The sequence below is a fragment of the Xiphophorus maculatus genome, chromosome 3 (genome assembly GCF_002775205.1).
Source record: "Xiphophorus maculatus strain JP 163 A chromosome 3, X_maculatus-5.0-male, whole genome shotgun sequence".
NCBI lineage: Eukaryota > Metazoa > Chordata > Actinopteri > Cyprinodontiformes > Poeciliidae > Xiphophorus > Xiphophorus maculatus.
In genome coordinates, this window is record NC_036445.1 from 7,007,229 (window position 1) to 7,034,559 (window position 27,331).

At 38.5% G+C, this 27,331-nt stretch overlaps 1 protein-coding gene across 3 annotated transcripts in view; it reads right to left on the reverse strand.

Moving 5' to 3' along the window:
- The window catches only part of LOC102217667 (raftlin-like), a 141,389-nt gene extending 115,044 nt beyond the window's left edge, over nt 1-26,345 (reverse strand). Inside the window, exons 1-3 of one of the 3 annotated variants that reach the window (XM_023331039.1) lie at nt 26,152-26,345; nt 25,813-25,990; nt 4,269-4,450 (exon numbers count right to left, since the gene is read on the reverse strand). In XM_023331039.1, coding sequence (XP_023186807.1) covers nt 4,269-4,416 — 148 coding nt within the window. In that variant the 5' untranslated portion in view covers nt 4,417-4,450; nt 25,813-25,990; nt 26,152-26,345. Of the gene's footprint in view, nt 1-4,268; nt 4,451-25,812 lie in introns of all 3 variants that reach the window. The other 2 variants (XM_023331038.1, XM_023331040.1) reach the window with 2 other exon arrangements.
- Nucleotides 26,346-27,331: the final 986 nt, after the last annotated feature.

A 27,331-nucleotide genomic window follows, 5' to 3' on the forward strand; every position in this document is an offset into this window, starting at 1 on the left:
TGTTATTTTTGTACATTTGGCGACTGGTGACTAACCTGCGGGGACACTGTGGCGGTGGCAACAGCAGCAGCCGTGCTATGATCTAATTCTGTGGCGAGCAATTACAGCAAACATTATTCATGGTGCAGAAGTGGAGTGAACCCACCATCATGAGGGTGCACTCTGCAGTTTGTGAGGAAAACGGGAAACAAAACATTTCTTGTGAAATATGTTGAGGCAGAGTTCTGCCGCTTCTCTACATTTAGAGAGATATTTTGCTCTTTATAAGCATATGTGACATGCCGTGGCAAAACCAAGAACAAGTCACCTAAGCAGAAAAGGAGGGGGGAAAAAAATCAGCCTTCAACTTCCGCTAAAATAGTGACTTTTGGGGAATTTGCAAAATATACTAGTTGAAGTCATGAAGAAACCATTCCATACTTTAAATAGCAGCTCTGGATGTTATAAAATCACAAACATTGTGTTTGAATTCAACTTGTTGACAGAGTAAATCTGACTGTCAGGCATTTGAGTTTTCTGGGGAGGAAAAACTCACAGCTGATTAACAAACCGGCTTTATTTGGCGATTTACACACTTTTGGTTTTGGCCAATAAGCTGCACGTTTGAAAGGAATAGATGGCTACTTCACATCGCAGCCACAACAACATCCATAACTTTGTAAATGCCATGAGAGAAGAAAAGATCATTGTTCACTTGGGAGTCTGTCATGCAGCCACAAACTTTCTCCAGAGTTTATGTCTATATGCAAATGAATTCTAGCAGCAGAAAGACAGTGGCAGTCCTTACTTTGTAGATAACAATAAAGATAAGAAAATAAAATAAGCCAGAACCATTTGCATGATCAGAAGCATCATAATGTACAGGAAACTTTTTAGTTTTTCTTATTACAATGGAGAATGAACATATTGATTAGTCGACATGGTATCCTAAAGCATTGCAATTTATTATTTGACACAAAAGTAAGTTTAATTACCCAAAATGTAAAAATAATCAACTAGGGATCTGTCTTTGGCTAACTATGTGAAAGTCAGTATTCATGGCCCTCCAGCTCTACAGTAACTATCACTGCCTGTTTTCTTATTCATAATCTTTGAATGTGCTTAAATATTTTACAGGTTTCCTGTAGAAAAAAGTCAGACACATGAATCAGTACCTTCACTTTGGTACATGGTACAGAGTAATTACAGCCACGAGTTACACACTAACCCTTCAACCTGAAAATCTGCTGAATGCATGAAATATTTCACACTCTGGGGCCACATGTACATACATATTTCTTTAATTTAATGTGCTCCACTGGGAAGCCAGCAAACACACACGTAACAAAGAAGGAAATATAGACTGGCAGTGGCTAAAAGGAAACTGATTACTATAAGGTCTGAACCCCCACTGTTATTGAGGCTAATGATAAAAAAATGGCCATGAATCACACACACACACTGTTATAATGAGGCACCCAATCTGTGCCCCGCCCTCATGTCAGGTCCCAGAGGATGTCTGGCCCCCCGGACGTTCCTTCATCCATCCACCTCGTCCGCCTCACAAAGTAATGGAGACTAATCAACTGTCAGGATGAGCACACAACACACTACATCTCCCTGCTTCCTGTGGCACCCCCCACCCCCACAACAAACCTCCACCCAACCCCCACCCACCACCACTTCAGCCGTAACTCTTGGGGCCAGAAATAACTGAGCTGTGGCTATATATACCAGTCAGGCTCCTCCTCCACCTGGTGCATTTATTTCCCATTAACTTACCTCAGCCTTTGTGACCTCCATTATATGTTTAACCCTAATCTCACTCTAATACCATGCCTAAACCTATATTACCCCAGACCTTACTCCAGCAGGCTTTCTGTCTTCCGTAATAAAGGATAATCAGAGAGGGACAGGAGAATGGTGTGTTTATCAATCCATCCATCTTCTATACCTGCCTAATCCTATTCATGGGCCTTGGGGGCTGAACTCTATCTGAGCAGTCAGTGAGTGAAAAGTGGGGTGCAGCCTGTACAGGTCGTCAGTCAATCACACAGCTGACATAAAGGCAAAAAGCACACTAAAGGCTCCCATAAACTCAGATGTTTTGGGCATAATACGTGACTCCACATTTGAGATTTCATATTCAAGCGCACCGACTCCCTACATTTCTTGTGACAAATTCCTTCCTTTCTCACAATCCTAATGGATGCTAGCAGATAATGGCAGTCAAGCCAATGCTTGTAACTGCTTATGCCAACTCTCAACCTTATCAACTTGATGTCGCTTACAAAACGGTTCGATGTGAACGCTGCTTCTAGTTGAGGAGTTTACTGTCCAACACCGAGTACGCGGTCGTCGGACAGTCTGTATAAACTCTATACGTTCAAATGTTGCTACAGCTTTTGAATCTCAGAAATACGTCTTGTATTTAATAATACCGAGGAGATCTGGGTGTATTTTCAACTTGCAACTAAAAAGATCCAAGAGTTGACTTCATTTCAGCAAGCAGCTTGTAGAAATATAACAGGAGAAGCATTTCTGCATGAAGACTGGCAAAATGGTTAAACACCTTCTGAGTCTTGCATGTTCAAGACCAAGCTTCAGTACTACCGGGTCCAATAGTGGAGCTAGTAATGACACATTAAATAAAACCAGGTGTACTGAACCAGAAACAAGTTGAAAAAATGCAAGACATCAGCCTTTAGGACTCAAATTAAAGGGTCAAACCCAGCTGTCAACACTTACACTAGGCTACATTTGTTTAATGATCTACCATTAAACAAATGGTAGTCAATTTGTCAGCATATTTTTATACTAAGAATATCAATGTCTCTGTGGCACATTATGACCCTGAAAAACAATAAAATATTAATTTAACTTGAAAATTCTGGGAAAATACAAACCCATTAAATACAAATTATGTAGTAACCTTGCAATTTTGTTGTTTTCAAAATATTTTCTGCATTCCTATCCTGCCTGGAGTTTCCATTTGGAGTTTAATGTTTGAATGAAACATCTAGGTAATTAGTTATTTTGCAAACATATTAATAGAAGGCATCTAATGTATTTTAACCATATTGTATTGTTTCTATTTGTGCCTTTTCTACTTATTTGCTTATTTGCAAACTTTGCTAAAAGTGTTCTGAGCCTTTAAAAACATTTTGTATTTGAAGCCACGTTTGTTTGTTCTCTCTTTTTACTTCTTTAGTTTGTCGTCACAATCAAATCTTTAGATAATTTTGACCAAAAACAGTTGAGTTGTGTTTCTTCTCCTGAAACAATTCAACCTTTCAAATAATTTAATCTAGGTTAATTCACAATGTTGAGCGAATTCTTCACAAGCAACCAGGAGTGCTCCTTTCCAAACAATACCAATTCTCCATTTCAGAAAAAATGGCCACCTTCCATCTTACAAACACCTCTGATGGGAGAGAGGAAGAAGCACAGAAGACTCGACAGGCTCCTTTTCTTCATAACTAGTTGGATACTTTTGTGAAGGGAGGTGTCACACGTTCATGTTCTAAAAGGAAGCCTTCAGAAAATCTTTAGTTGCTTTATAAAACCAACCACTAACCACAATTTTCTCAAGATAAAACTTCTGACCTTGAACAACACACTTTCCAAACAATTAGGTGATGTCCATTTAGTTCGTTTGCATCCCCTGCCGTAGTAGGAACGACTCTGGTACGCATTATATACGGCCGCCAGCTGCATGTTTGACACAAATTGGTCTGGAAAGTTCTATATCATTAGCACAAATCATGACTGACTAACTGTCAGGAGTGAAATTATAATAGATGCTGCCATACAGGCAACAAGCACTAATTAACACTCTGTCATTATGAGAAAATTGTGATGAAAATTATAGCCAGCGTGCTCTCACTCCATGAGACACAGATCTCTCCTATCCTTAATGTTTTTTTCTCCTGGGGATGTGGCGTAGTGGCATTTTCAGAGGTCAAATTAATCATACTGGATGTAGCACTAGTTGAATAAGTCCAAACACTGCATAGAGTGAAGATATTGCCCAGCAGAGTTACCATTCTCACTCTGTTGCCCTATTGTGAAGTAACGTGAATCAGCACAAAACTCAAAAGAGCAGCTACTCACATTTTTACCACCTGCCAGAGTAAAATGACAGTAATGTTTCTGCTTTATGAGGTTGTAAGGATAACAGATCAATAACAGTGGAAGCTCTGGAGAGTTCATTTTCTCTCTGTGGACATTAGGGGAAGATATGTGGAAATTATCTGCAGGGGTCGATAAAAGTAAATAGTAGAGCTTACCGTCTTTGCCAATCAGGAAGTCCAGGTACCGGTATGTATAGGCCACGCCCACCTTGGTCTCCACTTGTGGTCTCTTGAGAGTGGAGTAAATCTTTCCCGGACTGTTCTCGTCTGACGCCGGTTTCATCTTTCGCAGTCCGCAGCCCATGGCTCCACAGTTCGTCAGTCCTATGCAGATACTGCTGAACACAAGAACAAAAAACAGAAGTTGTTCAACAAAGATCTGCATCAAATATTTATGTTTTTTCCCCCATTTGGGGGTCCTCACAGCTCCATCTCACCCCATCCCTAAAATCTTTCTCTGTCACAACAACCCTCAGCATATTCACTTTCTTTATGTCTCTTCTTTTCCTCCCCAACATGTTTTGTACAACATATCTATTGTTCATTGTTCCTCCTCTATATATCTTAGATTAATTTCTCCAACATTATCTCCTAGCAAATCAGAGATGTCCCTGTAATATGAACATTTCTCATCCTGTCAATTTTGATGACTTCTAACAAAAATCTAAAAATTTAATCTTCACCTCCTCTCTTTTTTTCAGTGATGCTGCTTCCAAACCATACATACCTTGCAAAAGTATTCGCACTCTGAACATTTCCCCATTTTCTCACATTACAGTTTCAAATTTCAGTGTGTTACTTTTATGGGATTTCATGTGGCAGACAAACATTGCACAGTGTATAATTATGGTATTAATAGAAAAGGACATAGTGTGTTTGGAAAGGTATTTGTAAAATTTGTTAGTGTGACATGCATTTGTATTCAGCCACTCCAAATCAATAATTTGTAAATGTAGAAGCTAATGTTTTGTACCCGTTGCTCTTTGCAAGTGAATTTGGAATTCCACAGAATATACATTTTTTTTAAGTCTGTACTTTGTATATTGTAGCACATGAATATGCTTTGATTCCATTGTAGCTCAGTATGTTTAGGATCATTGAACCACCAGAGGGTGAACAGTCAGTCTTTTGCATTTTCTGACAAGTTGTCATCTCAAATTGCCATCCATTTAGTTCCGTATGCCTTCCGATAAACTTTGACACAATTTCCTGTAACCCAATGAAAACAAAGCTTGCCGACGGCATAGCAGATATTTTGCCACCATGTTTCATCATGATGGTAGTGTCGCTTGCAGTAAATGACGGAACAATAAATTATGCTCTCTACCACAAAATCCTGAAGGGGAATCTCCAGCCATCGATGTCTTAAACTTGGGTTTTGCTAGAGGAACCGTGATCAAAAGTACACCAGCAAATCTACCTCTGAATGACTATGAAGGGGGAAAAAATTGACAGTTTTGAAGTGGAAAAGTCTTCAAAACTTAAACATTTCACATTTGTTCATCAATCCTCGTGTGTGGTTGAATTAAAAAAATGTTGTAAAAGAAAAATGCAAAAAACCCTTTGCCACTATAGCGTATTCTTGACGTCAGTAGTTGCTTTTTCACAACACTGTATACTGCATTGACAAAGGCAACAGGCAGATATGATACAGCTGCAAAATTATTATTGGTGCCCTTTTCAAGATGATCATTCAATAAAATGACGGAGTTAGGTAAAGAGAAAGGCTACTCAACAACCTGAACATTTGAAGGTCAACAAAAACACATTTACACTATATCACAGAATCAGTTCAGTTCTACTGCTGGCAGTGATTTCTGGTAAAGAACAGGAAAATACATATATTGGAAAGGAAATAAGAACACAGCTCCATGTTAGAGGTAGGCAATACGGACTAAAAGCTGATAGGAATAATCTCTTACCACTTTTTTAGGTAATTGATTGCTGTGTCAGAGTATCACAGCATTTATAGACCCACAAACACAAATACTGCTCTAAAACCCATTCCTACTTGTAACACGCTTCATTAAGACACCAGTTACACACAGAAATGCAAACAGTGACATTTAATTATATTTTCTAATTTATTGACGCTTTCACTTAAGCATTGGAGAAAATAGTCAGAATAACAATCCTGACAATACAGCCTGACGATGGAGACAATTGAGCCAATTGTTTTGCATGTTGGACGCAGGACTTCGGACCTCAAGAACCAGAGTTAAAAATCCTTGTGTTTGTAGTTCTGGATCTCTCAATCGCTGTGAAACTTGCAAAGGGAGGTAGACTTGAATAATTGCTTGGCCCAGCAGCATCAGGAGAAGCTATGTTGGTAAAGAAGTGATTATTCAAGTTGTACTTGAATAATAAATGTCTAATTTCCACTGGAATCACTGTAGTGTTTCTCAACTGAAACACTGAAATCTAGACTAAAAACCCACCTGTTTAGAGTTGCTTTTTAAATGTAATCAATAAAAGATTTATCAACAATCTGATGTGTGACGATGGCGCTTGACAAAATGTAATGTTTCAGTTCTTTATGATGCAAAGTACTTTGAAATGCTTTGTTGCTGAAAAGTGCTATATAAATAAAATTTGTTTGACATTTAGGAGCAAACAGATCTTTCAGCTGCTGCTTTTTTTAGTTTGTTTCAAGACAACAACCACTGTGAAAACTTCTGCAGACACGAAGATAATTAAAAAGTTCCACCGTCGAAGAAACATTAACGATAAGAGAAACTATTATTACTGGAGGTATGACTACGTTAAACTGATTTGTTCCAGCACATACACTTGTTGAATTACTGTTGATGGCTTGGGTAAATTGAGAAGGGGAGGGGTACTGAATCATGCATGCTTTTGCCACAGCATCCTATTGTGTGCGTCTGATTAAACTCCAGACAGAATGGACAGACGAATGGCTGTAGTGCCCTCTGCTTCCACCTCAGCTGATGAGACACCCTCTCTGCTTCTTTATTATGTTCCCATCTAATTATGGAATGTTACTGGGCCTCTGCAGGATCCAAGTCGGCTGTCGCTTTAGAGCCGACAGGACAGGAAGTAAAGGGGGGGGGTGGTCGGGATGTAGGAAGAAGTGGATGGCGAAAAAGGAAACGAGCAGACGGGGGCTCTGTTAATGAGGTGAACAGCGAGAATGGAAAAGGTGAGAATCAATCAAGGGAGAGAGGGGAAATGCTGGGTGGCCGGGATGGAGACTGTTCATCTAAAAAGATGGGGGGAGGTGGAGGAAGGGAGCGGGCAGCAGGTAATGCATGACAAGCAGAGTCCAGAGAGAGAAAGAGCAAGCAATTAGAGTGCAGTGAATAGGAAAAGAGGTGATCAGCATATGACAAGAGTGCCGGGAGCAGCAAAAGGAGTGAGAGATGAAGCAAAAGATTCATTACAGTTGTCATGAAAAGAACTGTTTCCTGTGGCTTGAACATGAATGTCTTTGTTGAGCTTTATGGATCACACTCTTATCTCTACAAGTTCCAGAAACGGATTGAACACTGTTTGGTTTGTAATTAAAACCGGTAGACATGCATCCACCCCGACCTTTAATCTATGTGAGCAAAGCTGCAGTGGTGCTAAACAGTAGCTGTGCTTCCATTACAAACGTGAGCAAAACCTTTTTCAACTTTCTGCTAATAAAAAAAACAAAACACAATTTCACAATTGTGGTGTTTCCACAATAAACAGGAAATGGAATGAAAATCAAACATAAATAAGTTTGTTCACATGATAAGTCATTAAAAAAAAGCTGCATCATCATCCATCTGCCACTTCCTGTTGTCTTTTTCACCTTTTCTGCCAGTAGTAAGATCCGGTTGTAGATCACAATTAGTGTGATGCAAAAAAAAATTCCCAATGCAGTTTTGGAAATACACTAAGTTTGATACAGGTGAACATCATCTTCATCCTGGAGCAAAAACCTTTTATCAAAAAACATGAGGTTTTTTTTTTCAAAATTAGTGTGTTTCTATTAAGCAAATTAACTTTTGTAATTTTGCAATTATATGGTCAATGGAAGGGCAGCCAGTTTCAAACATGGGATGCATCCCTTTCTGCTTTTTTTTAAAGCCAGGGTATCAAAATCTCTAATATCCTGCATATTATTGTTCCTGCAATTTAAAGTGTTTCTAATGAGATACCAAACACAGCAGGAGGGGGTTCTCTGATTATATTAAACATAGATAAACACGCCACCTCTCCCCTTCCTGTAACTTTAGGGAATACCAAAGAAAGGCAATACCACCAAATTTATTCACTTGTTTAAATGAAAAAAAGTTTTAGGCTGCTTGCAATTTTGTGTTCACAGGAAACACAGCGAGCCACTGTTTAGCTATCAGAATGCTTAACTTTGTTTAGAAACAAAGAGTTATCCTTTCTGTTTGTACTCTAACATGTAGGGAGTTCATTTCTGCAGCTGGGTAACTCTTAACTAGCAAACCTCACACTGACCAACATGTCACAAAGAGCAGAACTGCAGAAAACACATACAACTCTGTGGTCACGGGGCCTTTTCCAGAATCAACAGCATATTAGGGTTTTAAAAAGTCCTAGTAAAAAGTAAACCATTTCTGGGGTAAGGAGTTACCAGTGAAAGTACCACAATGACCAGAGTTTTCTGGTGCTCACAGCAAAGGCGGAAGGTTTTATCTTAAACTTTTAAGTCAGAAAGGAAGATAAATTTGAAATCTTTCCGCTCATTTAAAACCTATGTGGTGACGGTTTTTATATCAGGGAAGAGCTGCCAACTACATCAGTCAGAGAAAGCATTGGAGTGACCAACGTATTCAAACACTGCCTTCCCTCTCCCACCTGCTGCTTGAGCTGATAGCCGATTTCCTAGAAGAAGGAAGAAAAGTATTCTTAACATTTCCACTTAAAAGACCACCGGCTGTTTGGGAATGCTTCTAATAGAGAAAAAGTTAAAGAAAAAATGTTACTTGGTAAATTAAATACCTAAAGCACACTTTCTCCCAAACAGTGTAGCAGACTGTGACTAGCTAAAATCTACCATTCAGACTTCCAAGTTTGAAAAGTGCAGAAAAAGCAAATGACATATCCTGAGTGAGAAATATGTTTTCTTTGCGATAAGCATTTACACGTTTCCAGTTTTCCAAACCAATCCCTGCTGTATCATTCAAATCCTTTAAACTACAAATTGGAGATCAGACGAGAATTTGTTTCCACTCCCCCACCTGTTGCTTTGTGACCACAGCAAGAGGAATGAAGTGAAAAAGATTTCCTAAAAATCTTTTCCATTTAGAAAACAGATAGTCGGGTGGTTTTAAGTGCGTCTTGTTTAGGAGAAACATATAATCGTGTCTTGGATACGAGAGAAATCCTGCTATCAATCACCACCAACCTGAAGCTACATGCTGTCAGCCAACTGGCTAAAGGAAGGGAATTTCTTTAAACGTTTTTAGTTGAAAGAAAGTTGGCTGTTTGGACATATTTCTAATATGGAAAAATCCCTATATTTATAGCAAATGAGTTCCACCAATCACTCTTTCAGATAACTATTTTAGGAATATGTCAAGAACAGGCAGTGAGAGTTAGCATGCCTGCCGACAAAATAAATCAGCCTGCGCCAAGCTCGATCCACAGGCAGGTAACCATCTAATGTCTGCTTATCAGGCTTCCAACTCTACTTTACAGAGAGCAGAACTGCTCTGACCATATATTTTAAGTTTTAGGAAAAAGTTTTTCAGAAGTAGGATTTCTTTTACAGTGTCTTAGCTAGCAAAGATGCTATTGTCTGAGATCGACTTGCAAATCTTGTTTTGCGACTCAGGAGACAAGAACAGTTTAATATTTAGAGCAAAGTATCATTTAAAGGAGTTAGCACAGTTAAAATCATTATGCTGCGTTCCGATTGTACTCAGAACTGTAAATTTCCAAATTCCCTGTGGCAAAATTCAACTGGAATGCCCGCCGAAGTCGGATTTCCCACTAAGAAACTGGGAGTAACTCCATCTATCTCCAGTTTACGACTTGTAAGGTCGACTTTGCATTTCAACATGGCCGCTCCTTGCATGAACAGTAGTAAGATGTGGTGGAAACATGTTTATTTTAAAAGGCACACACGTAAGAGTGCATCTAAAATCAATGTTACATGTAGCGCCTTCAACTATAAACTGAACAAATCAAAAGTGGCGTTTGCTTATGGAAAGTAGAGCTTAAAATGATTTATAGAGGTTCTGTGAACAATGTCTCTGATAGTCGCCAAGTTGAAGTTCCGACTACTTAACTAGAATGTTTTTACCTTGGGTTTGACGTCCAAGAGTTACGACTTCCCAGGTAACTGGAAAGCAGCATTAAAAGCAATTCCCTCCCTCCTTCCCCCTATTGTTCAGGATGCTGCCCTGCAATTTACCAGAAAGGATCATGAGCTGCTCTGGCATCACAGAAAACCAAAAGAATCTAAATTTTCCAACTGTTGGATCTCCTCTGTCGCCTGCAGAGACTTGTAAATAACTTTAGTCATTTCTGCCTCTGCCCTGCGGAGAGAGGGCAAAACAAGATTGGTAGGTGCGGCACTGTCATGCAGTCTGTGAGAGCCGGAGACGAAGCAGCCAGAACAATAGGATGGGGAGTAAGAGAGGTCAAGGAAGTGGTGTGCAAGGAAGACAAGTGAATGAGGAAAAACTGGAAAGGAATGCTTCGAGACTGGTGAGGTGAAGGCGAACGGATGTAGCGTTATAGTTTAGCTCACAGAGGAAATCCAAAGTGTTTATGAGTTGTAGGAATTTACTTTCGTAAACCTACGCAAATTGGAATTAAAAAAATACAGTTTCTCAGTGGAAACAGACCATTTTTGAAAAAAACTTTTGATTTAGGAAAAGTTTTTGCACTAGGATAAAGTGGATTTTTAGCTGCAATGAAATTAGTGTGTTTTGCAAAACATCAATGGCAACACTTTCTTTGCATCATGTGATCAACAACCAGATATTACTGCTGGTGGAAAAGAAAAAGGCGATGACAGGAAGTGGTAGGAAGATGATGGCATATATTTTTAATGACTTATCTTGTGCACAAACTTATTCAAGTGGGATTTTAATTGTGTTTCTTATTTAATGGAAACACCACAATTGCAAAATTTTGTTCTTAAGACATTAGCTGAATATTAGCTGAATATCAACAAAGAGTTTTCAGAACTCGTTCTCCCTGCCTTTGCTCAGTGTTTCTGAAATCTGGTGAGCTGAGATTCAGTGATGCTTTACATGGACGACTGACATCAAATACATATGAAAGAGAAGCAGGAAGAGAGCCATTGATTTGGCTTTTGCTGAATTAGAAACGATCCGTGTGCCGTTTTGTTCTACCTTTTGTCTCCCAGTAATGGTATTTTCAGGTTTTATTCGATAAGAGGCTTTATCCGAGATCATAAGCCAGAGATTGAGTTGCTTTGTTGGGGCGGGGTGCACTTACCATTGGTCCTTTCAACCAAAACATCCCAAAGCACTTTGAGTTGTGCTAAGTGGGATAGACAACATCAGCGCTGTTTTCTACATGCCAGTCAACAGCAGTTTATCAGTCTGAGGCCTGTCCAGTTTTCTGCTTTCACACTGATCAAATGGGTCACAGCCTCTTGGAATTTGCAAAAGTATTAAACTGAATTAATTGGTTTATTTCTTTGAAAGGCTCCACTGACGCACTTTCAGATAAAACAGTTGACAGGAGTTAACTATTAAGAATTACCTGTCAGAAGACGTAAAGCAAAGCAATTTAAAGCCAGCTATCAAACCAAAACTTCTTTTTACTGGACAATACCTCTCAAACATGCACTGACATCTAGGTTTTATCTTTGGAAAAATGTGTAAAGCCACAAAGAACCAATCCTAACGAATCTGACTTTTCACAGAGTGCAGTAATCATGCCAGAGATCAGCACAACTTTGAGAGGATTGAGAAACAAAGCATTTTCAATATCATAAGATGTGTACTGCGGCTGAAGTCAGAGATTCAAGAGCCACTACACACATAGAAACGTATCCGAGATATGGGCCGCAACTTTCATATTCCTCGTAAACCAATCCTGAACCACAGTGGGTCAGAAACATGTTTGCTCTGCTAAGAACAATAAAGAAGGACTGGATTGGTGCTCAGTGCTCTACAGTCTTCATTGTAGATGGAAGTAATACAATACGACACAACGGTGGTGGGCCTCATCAGAGACGACAACGACCTGGACTACAGAGAGGAGGTGGAGCAGCTGGTGGACTGGTGTAGAGACAACAGCCTGATCCTGAACGTTGACAAGACGAAGGAGATGATCGTCGACTTCAGGAAGAACCGGCCCAGCCACGCTCCACTGCTCATCAACAGCTCGGCTGTGGAGGTGGTCAGCAGCACCAAATTCCTGGGGGTGCACATCACTAACGACCTCACCTGGACTGTGAACACCACGTCTCTGGTCAAGAGGGCACAGAAACGTTTGTACTTCCTGCGGAGGATGAGAAGAGCACACCTGCCCCCGCCCATCCTCAAGACGTTCTACAGAAGCACCATAGAGAGCATTCTGACCAGCTGCCTCTCTGTGTGGTGTGGAGGCTGCAGCGCCTCCGACTGAAAGAACGTGAGGAGAGTGGTGCGGACAGCAGAGAGGATCATCGGGGCCCCCCTTCCCTCCATTCAGGACATTTCATCCCAGAGCTGCGTGTCCCGAGGCCAAAACATCATCAGTGACCCCTCACACCCCCACCATGGACTGTTCTCCCTGCTGCCCTCTGGAAAGAGGTTCCGCAGCATCCGGTGCAGGTCCACCAGGTTCCGAAACAGCTTTTTCCCACTTGCCATCAGACTGCACTCAAAAACTGGTCTCCACTTTATACCTTGCACATGTACAAAGCTAAATAACTTATATTTTACTGTCATTCCTGCACTTTATATTTTATATTTAGATTTATATTCATATTTTATACTGTATTTTATTTTATTCTGGAGTAACCTCACAACATTGAAAGCTCAAAACACTGTCCTGAGCCGTATGCAACGAAATTTCGTTCTGTATACACCCTGTGCATGCAAAATGACAATAAAGTCAGTCTAAGTCTAAGTCTAATACTTGCATATCATCCAGTCATCAATATTTTTCCTTCCACTCAATTTTCCCATCTTATTCTTAGTACTTTGTGGACATTCGTTAGCAGTGATCTCGTGTTGCTTACCTTTCTTGTGGAGAGTAAGCAACAAAAACTGCTAGGCAAATCATCAACTTCCTCTGTATATCATAGCAGACTAGATGTAGCATTTCTGGATCAAAAAACATTTTTAATGATCTGAAAAATATTCAGTAACATTGTTTTGGGGGGTTTTCAGTAGGTGTACACCATAATCAACATTTATAGAAACGAATGTTTGAAAGATATTATGTTGTATTTTATTAATGAATAAAAGAGGTCAGTATTACTTTTGGACTGAGTTATTGAAGAATTTAAAATATTTTATCATATTAAGTTTGTGATTCTTGGTTTAAGCTGCATTGATAGAAACATGGTTGCTCATGTAAGTCCTGGAGTATTAGAGCAGGGAAACGTAAAACACAGCAACACATTTGAGTCTGAAGTTCCTCACACTGAGTCTCCGAAGCTAACAGAAGCACCAACCTGTGGCAATAAAAAGACACGTCAAAAAACTTTACAAGGCACTGCAGCAGCTAACTCCTCAGTCTCCAGCGCTGTATGGTTCTGGATTCTGCAGTCCAGCAAAACATGTGAATTGCATCTACTAAAATAAAGTAATAAATAAAAAAAACAATATTAGCTAAAATCTTAGCCACCTTGAGATTTTGTGATGTGAATTTGATCATTTATGGCTGTCCAGTAGATCCACCTGGAGCTAAAAAATGTGACGACAGTTTTAAAGGGCCTAATTATTTTGAAAATGTTTAGTTGTTCCTAAAGAAAAACCTGTAGATCAATATTTCCATGCAAAGAAACCCTTTTGTGCATCAGTTAAAACAGGTTGCAGTAACAATTTAAAACTATGTGCATACTAAACTATAGACATGTAATGTACTTGAAAGAAATCTCAGTTTTTTTTTAATGGTCAATCTTTTTTTCTTGTTTTATTACTTTATTTTTAGATCTCTTATTAGACGTTTCTTCTGTTATAATTATGCTGCTGATGCCAGCAGCTTTATCCTAGGCTTGTCTCTCAAACATTGTATGCACAGAAGATTGTGCACGGTAAATTTTTCTCTATTTTTGTGATGAGCACAGCATCTTTCCTGCCACTGAAACAATAGCAGTTGTCTAATTAGACTACAAAATCCTTCCAAAGCTGCAGATTTTCACAGCAAGTCCTTTTTTTTTTATCTGTCACAATGAGAGGCAGTCTTTAGATTGTCATTTGAGTCGCTATTCATGCAGAAAAATGGGTTTATGGAGCTTTAAATTAGAGTTATTCTTATTAGAAAATCACACTTCAGCATGAAAGATGATCATACAAAGAGCCTATCAGGCTTCAGTGTTAGTGACAGAACTTAATGCTGCCTGACTGAGATCTCCCCCACATTACAGGACCACGTTATAGGGCTTTGATAGTTGTGTTGGACAGATCAAACCCAGCAGTTTGGCAAGCTTCAGAATGGATTAATAGACAAAGACATTAATTAGGACACTTTTCCTCCTGTTCTTCTCCATGTAGTCTCACTTTTAAGCCTGATTTCGCCAGCTTGCTTTCAAATACTTTATCTCCTCTGTGCTCTGGGTCGGTTTTAAATGTTTGATCTTTTTAGTCTGACAAGAAAAGTCGAGCTCTGAGGTGATTTTGGTGGTGAGTACTTAAGTACAACCTGGGAAGTGCAGGTGAATAAATATCCAAAAAGGGGATCATCAACAAAATGGGATACAATTTAAATGCAGGAACAGTACATGTTAGTTTGAAAACTTTAGGTGATCTATAATTGAAGAGCAATCCACACTTAGAATAAGTCCATTTTGAATCAAAGTAGTATAACTTCAAACAGAAAATTTTAGAAAAATCCCATCTTTTATTTTAATAAATGTATTCACTGGGAGTATTTACAGTACTTACAAAAATGTGTTGTTTCTAAGAACAATCTCATATTTAAAGTTTTGAAAGCCCTGATCTCTAACAGGATATCCAGGATCATTTGAAAATAAACTTAATAAAAAGTATCATTTCACTATATTTAACAGTATTTTGCCACATATTCATGTTTTTCACACTAAACCCACCTGGAGTATTTGTAGCTAAGCTGTTGCTCAGACAACGGATAAAAACAAGGGACAAGACAAGAGTTATGTAGAATACGGTATAATTGCTCAACTTAAAGTTTTGAGTCATTTTAGGGTGTTTTTCAATCAGCTGATAGGTCATTTCAAATACACAGTTTCTGTATTTTTAGTAACGTTTGTTTTTTTATCAAAGGTTTTGTGCATTATGCTCTGTTTTCAGTTACACATATAGCTACATGCATAATACTCGACATCAGTCATAGAAAAACAGAAAGGAAAAAGCTTTGAGTGTTAGAGGACCTTGGTAAATATGCAGCATTGAAGCTTTACTCATCTCAGTGGAACGTCTAAAGTAGATAAGTGGGACATGCGCTCTGCACACTTTTGGTTTACTTTCTCCTGCTCATGGTGAATGAGCAGGAGAATCCCATCTCTAATGTTCAGATAATTGTATGTGTAGAAAACTGGGCATTCATGTGTGTTCTCTCATTTTAACATTTGAAAGTACACGCCATCATCCTGCATCACCGTTATCTCTGAACTAGATCAAAACTAAGCAGGTTTTATTGACGTCAGCTACACAAACTGTGTCATTTAACATGTCTTGTTTTTTGTCTCATACACTTTTAACCAGGAAAGTGTGAGAAAAAAAAAAAAGCTCCATTGGCAGACATGTTTAATTTGGGATATTACAAGGATATTCATTCTGAAAAATCTGAAAAAAATTATATTTTGTCAATTTTCCAAGCAGTGGAGCTACATATGAATGAACTCACACACCCCTGGTGTTGAATCTGGAAATCCCCTTCTTCCTTTCTTCTTTCCTTTCAACATTTACATGAGTTACATTATGTGACTGTTGTGAACCTTTTTGCAGACTCAGCAGATGAGAAACAGGCTTTTCCTCCACTTCACTGATTTTAAATGTAAAGCAATGGTCCCGCTGCTTCCTGAGGGAATATTTGCATGTTTCTTTTTTCCTACTTTATCAGAGCAGACACAGATGTAAAAGTCAGAATTATCATTAAAAGATATATATTTTTACTTTAACTTTATTATTTATAGGACTCTGAACCTTTCGCAGAAGCAAATCTGAGATCAAGAATCCATAAATCTAAGTCATTATCTTTACTAACAGAGATTGTTTCCTCTACAGTATCCTCTTTATTTGTTCTATTGATTTTGAGAAGTTTTCTCACAATGTGTCTTTGAGCTTACACTACATTTATTTATTTTTTGCTTCTTTTTACTCTAGTTTTTGTTCTTAGAAGCATACTGTGCAGTGAATGCTTAAAAACTATCAGAGAAGAGAATAAAAATCATCAATCCAATCAGCTTGCACCAAATGTGCAATAACATTCACAAAATAAGCTCATTGCATGTTATTCACCAGCTGAACTGGATTTAACTGAGTTGGTCACATGGAACAAATCTTGAACTTTTCTTCAACATCTGATATGAAACCAAAGATAAATATGTGGAAAAGCAACTCATTCACACTGTTGAGTATGATGGAGGTTCTGTTCATTTCTCTGCTAAGGATCTGGGAAGCTTGTAAAAAAGGAAATATGAGGATATTATAACCAAAACTGTGTGGATGGACTTTACAATAAAACTGACTTTATTGAATCTTTGATCAATGATCCAAAATGCATGACCAAGCCAACAGAAAAATGCTTTATTACACTCAAATTCAACGTTATCCCAATGCCATCTTAGTCCTAAAAGAATTTATTTGAGCTGAGAGAAAGAAAATGACTCAATGCCCAGGACTCAATGAACAGTCCAAAAAGATTATGCAAAAAGGAACAGTCATAGATTCCTCTTTCTCTGTGCTCCAAACTTGTTAAATGTAAAAGAAGACGACTTAGTCCTCTCATAATGACAACATGGAGAAAAAGGATTTTGTAATGTGGGATTTCCCCCCAGAGTAAATTTATAAGAGCAACATTTTCTGTAGTAAAACTTATTTATCTTTAAGCCTTTTACTCATCCAGGCCTGCCAGTAAATGTATAAAACAGAAAGGAATAGGAATTAATTGTATTTTCTGACAAGTTACTAGGGCGAAAGTGTCTAAAGATCCATTCTCATGCTTCGAGTTTAGAAGCTTTTCTTTGAGGTAATAGGTCAAAGTTAAATGACTATAATAACAAAACACGCTAATTTGTAATTTACCAGAGTGGACTAAAAGATTACCAAAAATTCTGGTTTGAAGTAACAAAGAAATGAAAATAAGGACTTTCATTCATAGTTGAAGAAAGCATCACATCTGAACCTAAAAATTCCTCAAAAGACGGCCATGGTTGCCAAATGTGAAAATGTTAGTGCAACTCTTTGAGTTAATTTTGTTTTTAGTGTCCAAGGGCGATTCATATTTTAAAAAGGACGGATTTAACATAAATACAATGAGGTTGGAAGGCGGTAAGTGGAGTCGAGGCGAATGCGAATAAACATTAGAGGCTGTCAGAGGATTCTCGGCTGTTTCAAGGCTTCCAGTGTCTCCAAAGAGTGCAACAGCCTTGGCCCACCTTCATCTCTTCTCAGTCTCAAGGCCCAGTCCGTTTTCGCACACAAATGCCCACACACACACTCGCTCCCATCCAGGGAGATATTGCCATGGGAACAAACCCCTCTATGACCATCCTCATCTCTGGAGAAGAATAGCACCAATCTTCCGCAACCTTTCATTGTTGGATTTTTTTTCCCCTCCTTTTCTTCCTGGTCCCTGCAAGGTTTCCATCGCTCCTCATCTCCTGGAAAAAATCCTTGTTTCCATGCAGTAACCAAACATTCATGTCCCTCATGAATTATCACTTTTTTAAATTTCTGAAATATGAAAAAACATTTAGCTTGACTTTAGCCAACAAAGAATAAATTCGAAGCAATGAAGTCACAATAATATCAAACAAAAACAAGAAATTCTCTGGTTTCTCCCGTCTTTCCCATTTTCTCTATAACACGAGGGGTTTAGAAGAGATTTCCCATGAGTGATTCTTTGCTTTCTTTGAAATTGCTCTGGGCAGGTCATTTTTTATTAACGCTAGCTCCGGCTCAGTTCTTGGATTTTTATGCACCCTATTGACATGTCCATGTTGGACATTACCCAATCAATAGTGCTGCAATTTTCCTGACCACCCATTACAACACAAGTCGCTTTGACTGAAAGAAATATCTGGGGAGCTCAGCTTTTATTTCTTTAGTCTGAGACAAAGCTACGCCTCTGCCTCAATATTGACTTTTATTTTTATGTTTTTATATGATTGTACATATAATCTCAATGGGTTATCATTGGTTAGGAGTAAAATATCAGTTTCAAATAAGATAATATCTATAGAACTGAGATGAGTGAAGAAAAGTGTACAGTTTGGCCCAAAATTATTCATACCCCTGACAGATTTAGATGTAAGATATTTAACATTCAACAGAATAAATGAAATAAAGCAAAGCAGAATATAATTATTAAAAATTAATTTACTGGTTTTACTAATAATAGTATATCAAATAATCCCTTCTATACCTAAATAATAGAAAGATAAGCCATTATTGGCATTACATAAAAGAAACCTTCTCATATCCCACAGTAGATTTGTTTGTTTGTGAAAAAATTAAACATAAAATCAAATCAAAATAAATAAAACCATGAATAAAAAAAAGATAAATGACAAAAACAAAACAGCATATATTAGTGTCAGTCTCCATACACTGAATGCAGTAGAGAGCACAATATGGTTTACATGAGTCAATGATTACCTTAATCAAATTTCACACGGCACAGAGGGATTCACAGTGCCCAGATCAGATAGCAAACAGAAAGTGATTAAAGTAGCTGTTTGCTAAAAGACTGGAGCGAAAGAAAGTCAACATGCTGTCAGAAAATAAACGATGCGGCGGCTCGCTGAAGAAAATACATTCAGAACCCAAATAAGGAACCTGGCAGCAGCTGAATGTAACAGATATGCAAATTCGCCGCCTTGCAAAAGTATTTAACTATATCATAATTTGTCGTGTTACAAGGACAAACTCCAATGGACGAAACCTGGCAGCACGGACGGAAGACAACATTCGTCAAAGCATGACGGGAAACAGAAGATATGCTGAGGGGAAGCTGACTGTTGCGATGGAGACCAGGTGAGAGTGATTACTGACTGAATAAAGCTGTGACAGAAACCTGGGGATAATGGGTGTGTCCCATCAGGAGCTGAATTCACGAAGATCTGAGTTGGCCGGGTTTTTTTTGTCAACAGTGAAGACTGAAAGTGAGCAACAATGAAAATAAAATAAAAGCTGGTAAAAATGGAGCACAAAATCTTACCGAGTTTCTATATGACTTATTTAATCCTTTTGAATGAATGTAATAAGAAATGCGTTGTATTTATACTTTTTTTTTTTTTACCAAAAAAATACATCGAAGGAGACTTATTTTGTGTTTTAAATGTGAATTTTGAACATTTTCATACTTTCATTTGGGTTTCAACTGTTCCTAAAACTGCTTTAAAAAAAACTCCAAATGTTTTTGGCTAACAAGTTCATGATTTTTGGTGTCACAATCAATGGGCACTGTGCCGTTACCTAGCAACCATAGCCAAACCCAGCCCCATCACCTAGCAACCCAAGCAGAACTTTACAAGTTACATTCCACATAAAAATGGTTGAATCTGCAAATAGTGAACAACAAATATTCAGGATTAAGACATCTCATACAAAGACAAAAGGTGACAAAGAACTAAAGGACTAAATGTACAAAAGCAGGACACTGAAGCAAAAATACAAAATCAAAACTACGCCCATAATCGCTTTCAAAGCATTTTACAAATACCATTCTGATAAAAGTTGTAAATAAAATCCAGCACAACCTGTTTCTAATTTGTTCTCAGTGGAAATACAGTACATCTGTTTCAGAACATGACTGAACAAACAAGTTGTGGAGACCCTTACTTTACAAAACAATAGAAATATATCCTGTATCATGAGAAAACAGGAAGAGTATGACTGCAAGACTGCAAACCTATCAAGATAGTCAGGGAAGCTGTTAAGAGTTTTTAGGAAGATGGGTTCAGCTAAATCTACACACATTTGTTGCTTTGTCTTGATCTTAATCCCAACAAAATGCACCAAAATTTGTCGTCGTACCTTGACAAAATTTGAAAATGTCCTGGTGAGCTGAATATTTTTTAGAAGGCACTGCATGACGGGCTTATTACAAAAAGGATAGATGAGTGGGATTTAGCTGTTAGATTTAATAGTCACTGTTTAATATGGGTGATAATATAAAATTATTAATAAAGGTCACAAATCTACCTTCGTAAATGTTACAGTCATCAATAAAGGTTAAAATTATGAATAAAAATGTCTGCCAAATAAAGTAGCTGGATTAGCTAATCATTACAAAACACCTCCTCTAACATTAGAAGGAGCTCATTAGCTGCTGCAGTCGTCTTTCTTATTCTCGTCAATATGAGTAATGATTATCAAGATGACATTTACGAGCTAGAATTAGGTTTAAAGGAAATATAAAGAGCTAAGGACTCGGTCAGTTCTGTGCACCTCCTATAATGTGAAGCTTAGGCATTCACTATTAGTAAAAGTGACACATCTATTAAATTTACGTTAAAAAAAATCTAATAATTTTGTAACATAGCATTGCATTCAATCTGACAGAACACGAATAAATGTTTAGAAAAGGAAGATACGGATCGTAATTTCAGACCTGCAAATCAGCTTCATTAAGCAAAAATATAACTATCATATAATTTCCTTCCCTTCCCAAGTGAAGCCATATGTTCCCTTCCAGTTTGGGTTATTAAATGTCTACATTAGTCCTCGTTTGAACTTTCTGGCTTGACTAATGGCTCCCATTTTGGTTTGACATCGTACCAGAGTAGAAACCACAACCACTTCCCCGTTTACAGCAGCCGTGCTCCAGTGGGGCGGGCTTCTCTGGTGTAAATGTTTCTATAGAAAGTAATGCCTCTTCTGTACATGTGTGTGCATGTGCATGTCTTTACAATGCGTCTGTGAACATATGCAGCTGTGTGTAAAAGGTCATGTGTTTCTGCAGCGTTCACGTGTGCTGTCTTGTGTGTCTGCAGTAAACGTATTCTCGTATACACAACTGATTATAATATGAACACATGTATGTACTGTCTGTGTTTCCATTTATGCTACATTAGTGTTTTTTGAATAGATATCATGAAACTGGATAAGTTTAATTTCTTGTTTATCTTGCAAGTAGGTTGTGTTGATGGCTTTGTCTGAATGCGCCAGAGGGAGGACGACATTTCTTCCTATTTCTAAGCTTCAGATTCCTGAATGATGAGTTGGATTTGATTTTAAGGTTTAGATTAAAGAGTTAGAGATAGGAAAGGTAGACTTCAAGTGACCTGAGGAATTAAAGTATGACTAACCCCCCAATCGACTTTATTTGCTGCTAACTTTCTAAATAGGTTATTTAGGGTTATGTTTATTTTACCATGCAAATTTTGACAATTTTGTGTAAATTTGTTTAGTTCCCCATTATTTTGTCTAAAACCATCTCAGTGCTGGCCTCCTTTGGTCTAACGGTTGAATTATCCTATTTGTTTAAAGTGGTGCAGCTTTGCATCACACAGCCCTGCGTTGGGGTATTAAACCTTCTCACTCAGACACACACCTCCACCCAACGGTGAGTCAGGGGTTGGAGTAGTTGGACGATGCATGGCCGCATGGAGGATTGATCAATGCTGTTACTCAGCTTTACAAATGTGTGATGTATTTGCAATGTGCCACATTCGGCCACGCCTCTCAGCATTCCTTGGCTGCGCCCACTTTGCTGGATTTTTTTTCTACGGTATGGTTTAGTTACACTTTTGAACATTTAGTATAATGTAAAGTGGCTGGGACTAAAGTTAGCCCACATTTGTAACTTGCCAAAGAACTGCAGATGCAAATTAGCTTTTTCTAAATGGTGGAAATTTATGTTTTGTTGACCATTGTGCCGTTTTAAATAAAGTTAATTACCAATCAGTCAGAGCCAATGGATCTGGACTACACCCTTATGATGTGGTGGGTGATGAGTCTTTTATGGAAGAGGTCTAGGACCACTAATAAAGGAAAAAAAAATTATTTGTTTTTCTCAGAATTTTGACTTTAATCTTTGGAGATCAGCGGTCAGAACTCAGAAAAAAGTGTGAGTTTTGAGAAGTCATAGTTCTGAGATGAAAAGTTGAAAGTCTTCTTAATGTATTCATTTTAGTGGCTCTAATGGTCTTCTGTAGTCTGCCTCAAGTAGAGTAGTTTAAGTATCTCAGCATCTTGTTCATGAGAGATGGCAGAATGGAGCAGGGGACTTACAGATTGGTTGGAGTTGCCTATGCAGACCTGGGCCAAAATGTGAAGCAACCTTATTTATTAGTCTATCTGTATTCTCAGTCATGGCATTCAATCATGACTGAAATTTTTAGATCCAGCATAAGAGATCAGAGAAGGCATTCTGTCATCTGTGAAGGGTTGGAGCAGATCTGCTGAGTCAGATGGTTAGGGCGTCTGGTCAGACAGAGGAGTCAGACAAAGATCTCCTAGTTTCCTTCCTGGACCGTTTTCACCAAAGACCTGACGTGACTCATGTTTGATCTCTGGTGTAACAAGTCCAGATGGTGCTAAAGATCTTAATTAGATGATCTACCAACTAGTGAATGTTAAAGGAATGAGAATAAGTTTGTTTGGGGGAAAAAATGAAGAAATAACATTCTGAGAGGTTTTGGTTTTAATCTAAGTGAGCTAAACTTTGACTAAGATGTTATGAAGAGTAACCTTAAACTGAACTGTTTCCACGTAAGTGCATGATAGCCTTATGCAGTACTGTTTGGAGTATTAATAAAGTGAAACTTCTAATCATGAAATTAAACATAAGATGTATAACGCGGTCAAGGAAACAGGTTTTGTTTTCTACAAAGCTCAGAAAAGAAACGTAGAACTTTTTAGGAAACACTGATCTATCCTTTCAGAAAGAAAATACTTTTTTTTACTGCATTATAATCAAATGTTTTTAATTTAGGCTTATAAATAGGATTCAGGTAAATAAGGTCAGATAAAATAAATTTATGTCATTACTATTTTTGACTTTGTTTCTTGTGTTTCTGATATAATCTACACAAAAAAACCCTGAATGACAAAACATAATCAGCTGTATTACTTGTATGAAGTGCGTGTGTGTGTGTGTGCTTGTGTGTGTGTCTAAGAGAAAACTCCTGACCCTCCTGCGCTGCCGAGTTATCGCAGGCTGGTCCTCCACATCTCACCAGCTGGAACCAATTAACAGCAGTTCACTGAGACTGAGCTCTCTCACTCACTTTCACCCCCAAACACACAGTCATTTTTCTTGCTCACTCCACCCCTGGCCCTTCCTCTCTACCCCCCAACAGTCCTGGACTCCTCCTTCAACCCGTGCAAGTTGTTTTCCCTTTAAACCTCCAGCTGCATGCTCACTCGAATGAATGTCTGACTCAGAGAACATGCAGCAACCAGGTAAACATTCACAGGGAGAAAAGGACAAACCGGCAGGGATTTAGGCTTATTAGACTTAGACTTATTTTATTGTCAGTGCACAAAGACACAACAGCGAAATTGGAAATGAAATGTCATCGCTTGACCAATGGAGCACACACACACAAAAGTTATTAGCTTATAGCGTAACTTTTTCTACAAGATTTAACAATGAAAGCTGTAGCCAGGTGATCAACTGCACTTGATTACAGGTGTGGAAAGTCAAATCCAATCACCTTAAAGAAGCAACTGTTGCTGCCCATCAATCTGAGAAGAGTTGCAGTGCCATTGAAGGATCTGAAATCCTTCGTTCGACAGCAGGGATTCTCTACTTGTGGCTCTGGGGACGTCTGTGTCTCTTTGGATCTACAACTGATTTTAAAAACTTATCAAAAATGATGAGGCATGCTTTATTTTAAAAAAAGGAGGAAATAAAGTTATGTTTTAGCATTTCTTCTGTCAACCTTAATGCAAAATTTGCATTGAACTTTCAGAGCTGACCCAAATAGTGCAACTGAATCCACTTAGTTTTTTATTTGAGCAAATTATGTCAACTTATTTAAGTATTTTTGGTAAATAATGAAGAGTCGCATATTAATCTTGATAAAAATATTAAGTTGCACTAAAAATTTGCTTTAAAGAATAGGAATTAATTAAAACGCTTCCTTTAATTTTCAATATAAAAACACATCTTAATGTTTCTAATGTTTTTTTTAATGTTTAAAAACTTTACGCTATACGCTTTGCAGCTTATATTCAGAAGACGTTGGCACAAATATGTTTTTTGCATTGCACATTTTGCTTACCACTATTCTACAGATTATTTGTCATTCACAATTGTGAAATATTTAAGACAGTTGCCAGTCTTTCAAGGAGTAGATATCTCAGCAAAATGAGGCCAAGGTCAGATTATGCAACGCCATGAAAAAACTAACAGCTTCAAAATAGAGTCAGACAAAACAACATGCTAATTAACTCCTTAATTAGCATTTTAAAGGTAAAACCATTCATAGGATTAATGCTAAGTTTGGAGGGGAAGACAGCTACTTCTCTCCAAAAATCTTACGAAAACATAACCAGTGCACCCCAACAAACTGTCAGACATCTGGAACAGTAACCTTTGGACATATGAGAACAAGATAAAAATATTTGGTCACAAGGTAGGCGAGGAAATATGTTTGGACGGGGGGGAAAAAAATCAGCATATTCACGCATATACCTCATACCACCTGCAAAGCACAATGGTATGATGATCTGTGCTTGTTCTGCAGCCACAGCGTTTATTTACCCAGCCATGAACTCCTTCGTATACCAAATATGTGCAGAAGCCATCTGTCTAGCAGCTGAAGCTAAACCCAAACTGGGTCATTAGCAGGACAATGGTCCCAAACACAGCAGAAAACCTACAACAGAATTCCTGCAAAAGAAAACAGACGAGATGTCGCAATCAACCAGTCAAAGTCCAGATTTGGATCTGATTGAACTCCTGAGGTTGGACCAGAAAAAAGATGAGGAAACAAATGTCAGCAGACCTCAGTGTGATGAAGAGTATGCCAGGTGCTTCTATAAGCAGGTTGCACTTAATTTGTCTTTATGATTGTACAGTACAACAGTTCAGAAATCAATTTGTGATTCATCTCACAAGTGACAGCAACCGTATCTGGGTTTAATCTGTGGCCAATTTCACACTTCTATTCAACCAGATCTATTTATATTCAGGATGACTGTTTGTTTTTGCATGTTGCTCTGAGACGATCAAACATTTTGCATGCGGTGGCTGTGGATTTAAAGCTGTGTGTCGGACACACTCATGGATTGTGGTGTGAATCAGCTCCCTGTTGCACAGTAAACACTTACAGCCATGTGGTTTAAGTTTACAGTGGCTGCTATCCAGAGGATCAGGCGGGAGCCCAGAGAGCAAAACATCTGTTAAGACACACATGGTGAACCGCTGAAACGAGAAGCAAACTTACCTGTTTCACAATCTGGTTGAGAAGTTCACTGCTTGGAGACAAATCCAGAACTCCCGTCAGAATATCTCATTCTACTTTAGAAGTGTGAAAGACAAGAACACTGCTTCAGATCTTGTCCAACAAGCTGACGGAGGTTGCAGAGGAGCGGGCTCTCTGAAGGGAAAACACAATCCTCCGTCTGAGAAACAAGCAGAAACAACAGCTCCAGCGGTTGGCTTCGTTTTCCCCCCTCTTCAGCACCTAACGGAGCTCAAACACACTTGTACACTCGGTGCGTTTAGGTCATGCTCAAAGTATGTTGTGCAAGCTCAGGGAAACCACATCCTGTCACATATTTACCTCCCTCTTGTCTCTCTCTCTCCCTCTCTGCAGCCTATCTCTCTGTGGTGTTCTACCTCTTTTTCCTGTGCACTCGTCTCTCTCTGCCCTGTGATTGTCTGAAGCAAACTGAGCGCTCTGACCCGGCGTCTGCTCTGAGCAGCCTCTCTCTGCGTCTGTCTCTCCGGCAGCCGCTCTGGTTCCACACGACTGACTGAAGAATCCATCTGAGGAGAGGGAAGGGGAAGGAGGAGGGGGATGACAGGGAGGCTGGCAGGAGGAGGAGGAAAGGCGGGGGGCTTTTTGTGGGAAATACCAGAGTCAGAGGAAGGGAAGAACAGCGGGGAGGTTGGCCGGTGTTGTTTCGGGAGTGAAGGACTTAAGAAAAGGTGGGCAGATCAATAATTTGTCAGGGAGAAAGATGTGAAGTTAATAATGGTGTGGCTGAAGACTTTCATGTTGCACTGAAATCTATTTTATTCTGTTTTTGTCTTTGTCACGCTTAACATTTCTCTGATCAAACAAATTTTAATATATCAAACAAAAACGACTACCAACAAGTTTCAGTTTCAAGTTCAAGCAATCATTTAATTTTTATTTTAAACAAAAGCAGCTTCTGTGCTCCTGTGAGGAAATAAGAAATTACCCCCTGAAAATAATCACTGCCTGTGCTACCATTGGTGACAACAGCAGCTATGAAGTGCTTGTGATAACTAGCAGAGAGTCTTTTACATTACTATGGATGAATTTTGGCTCACTATTCTTTGTAGAATTGTTTTAATTCACCCAGACTGTCTGGTTTTAAGCGTGAGCATTCTCTTTAAGGTTATACCACTGTGTCAAAATTGATGGCCTAGTCAAAGACTGGATTTTGAGTTCTAATTAGATGTTTCTATGGGTTATTTGTGGTCTTGTAGAATAATTAAAATATTAGTCGACCGGTCATTAATCGGAATGTTCTGCAATCTTTACCACTCTGGGTTAATGGCTTCCTCTGTGGTTTGCTGAGGTTCAAAACCTCAGAAACAACTTAAACTTCTCTCAGAATGTATATCTAATTTTTAATGTCTTTATTCTGGGGCATAATATGTTTTGCTTTTTGAGCTCTTTTAGCCTACTTCACGTTGGCGATTAGGTTCTATTTAAGAGATTGTGACCATGTGGCTTTAAACTAATGTTTAAAGCCACATGGTCAGTTTTT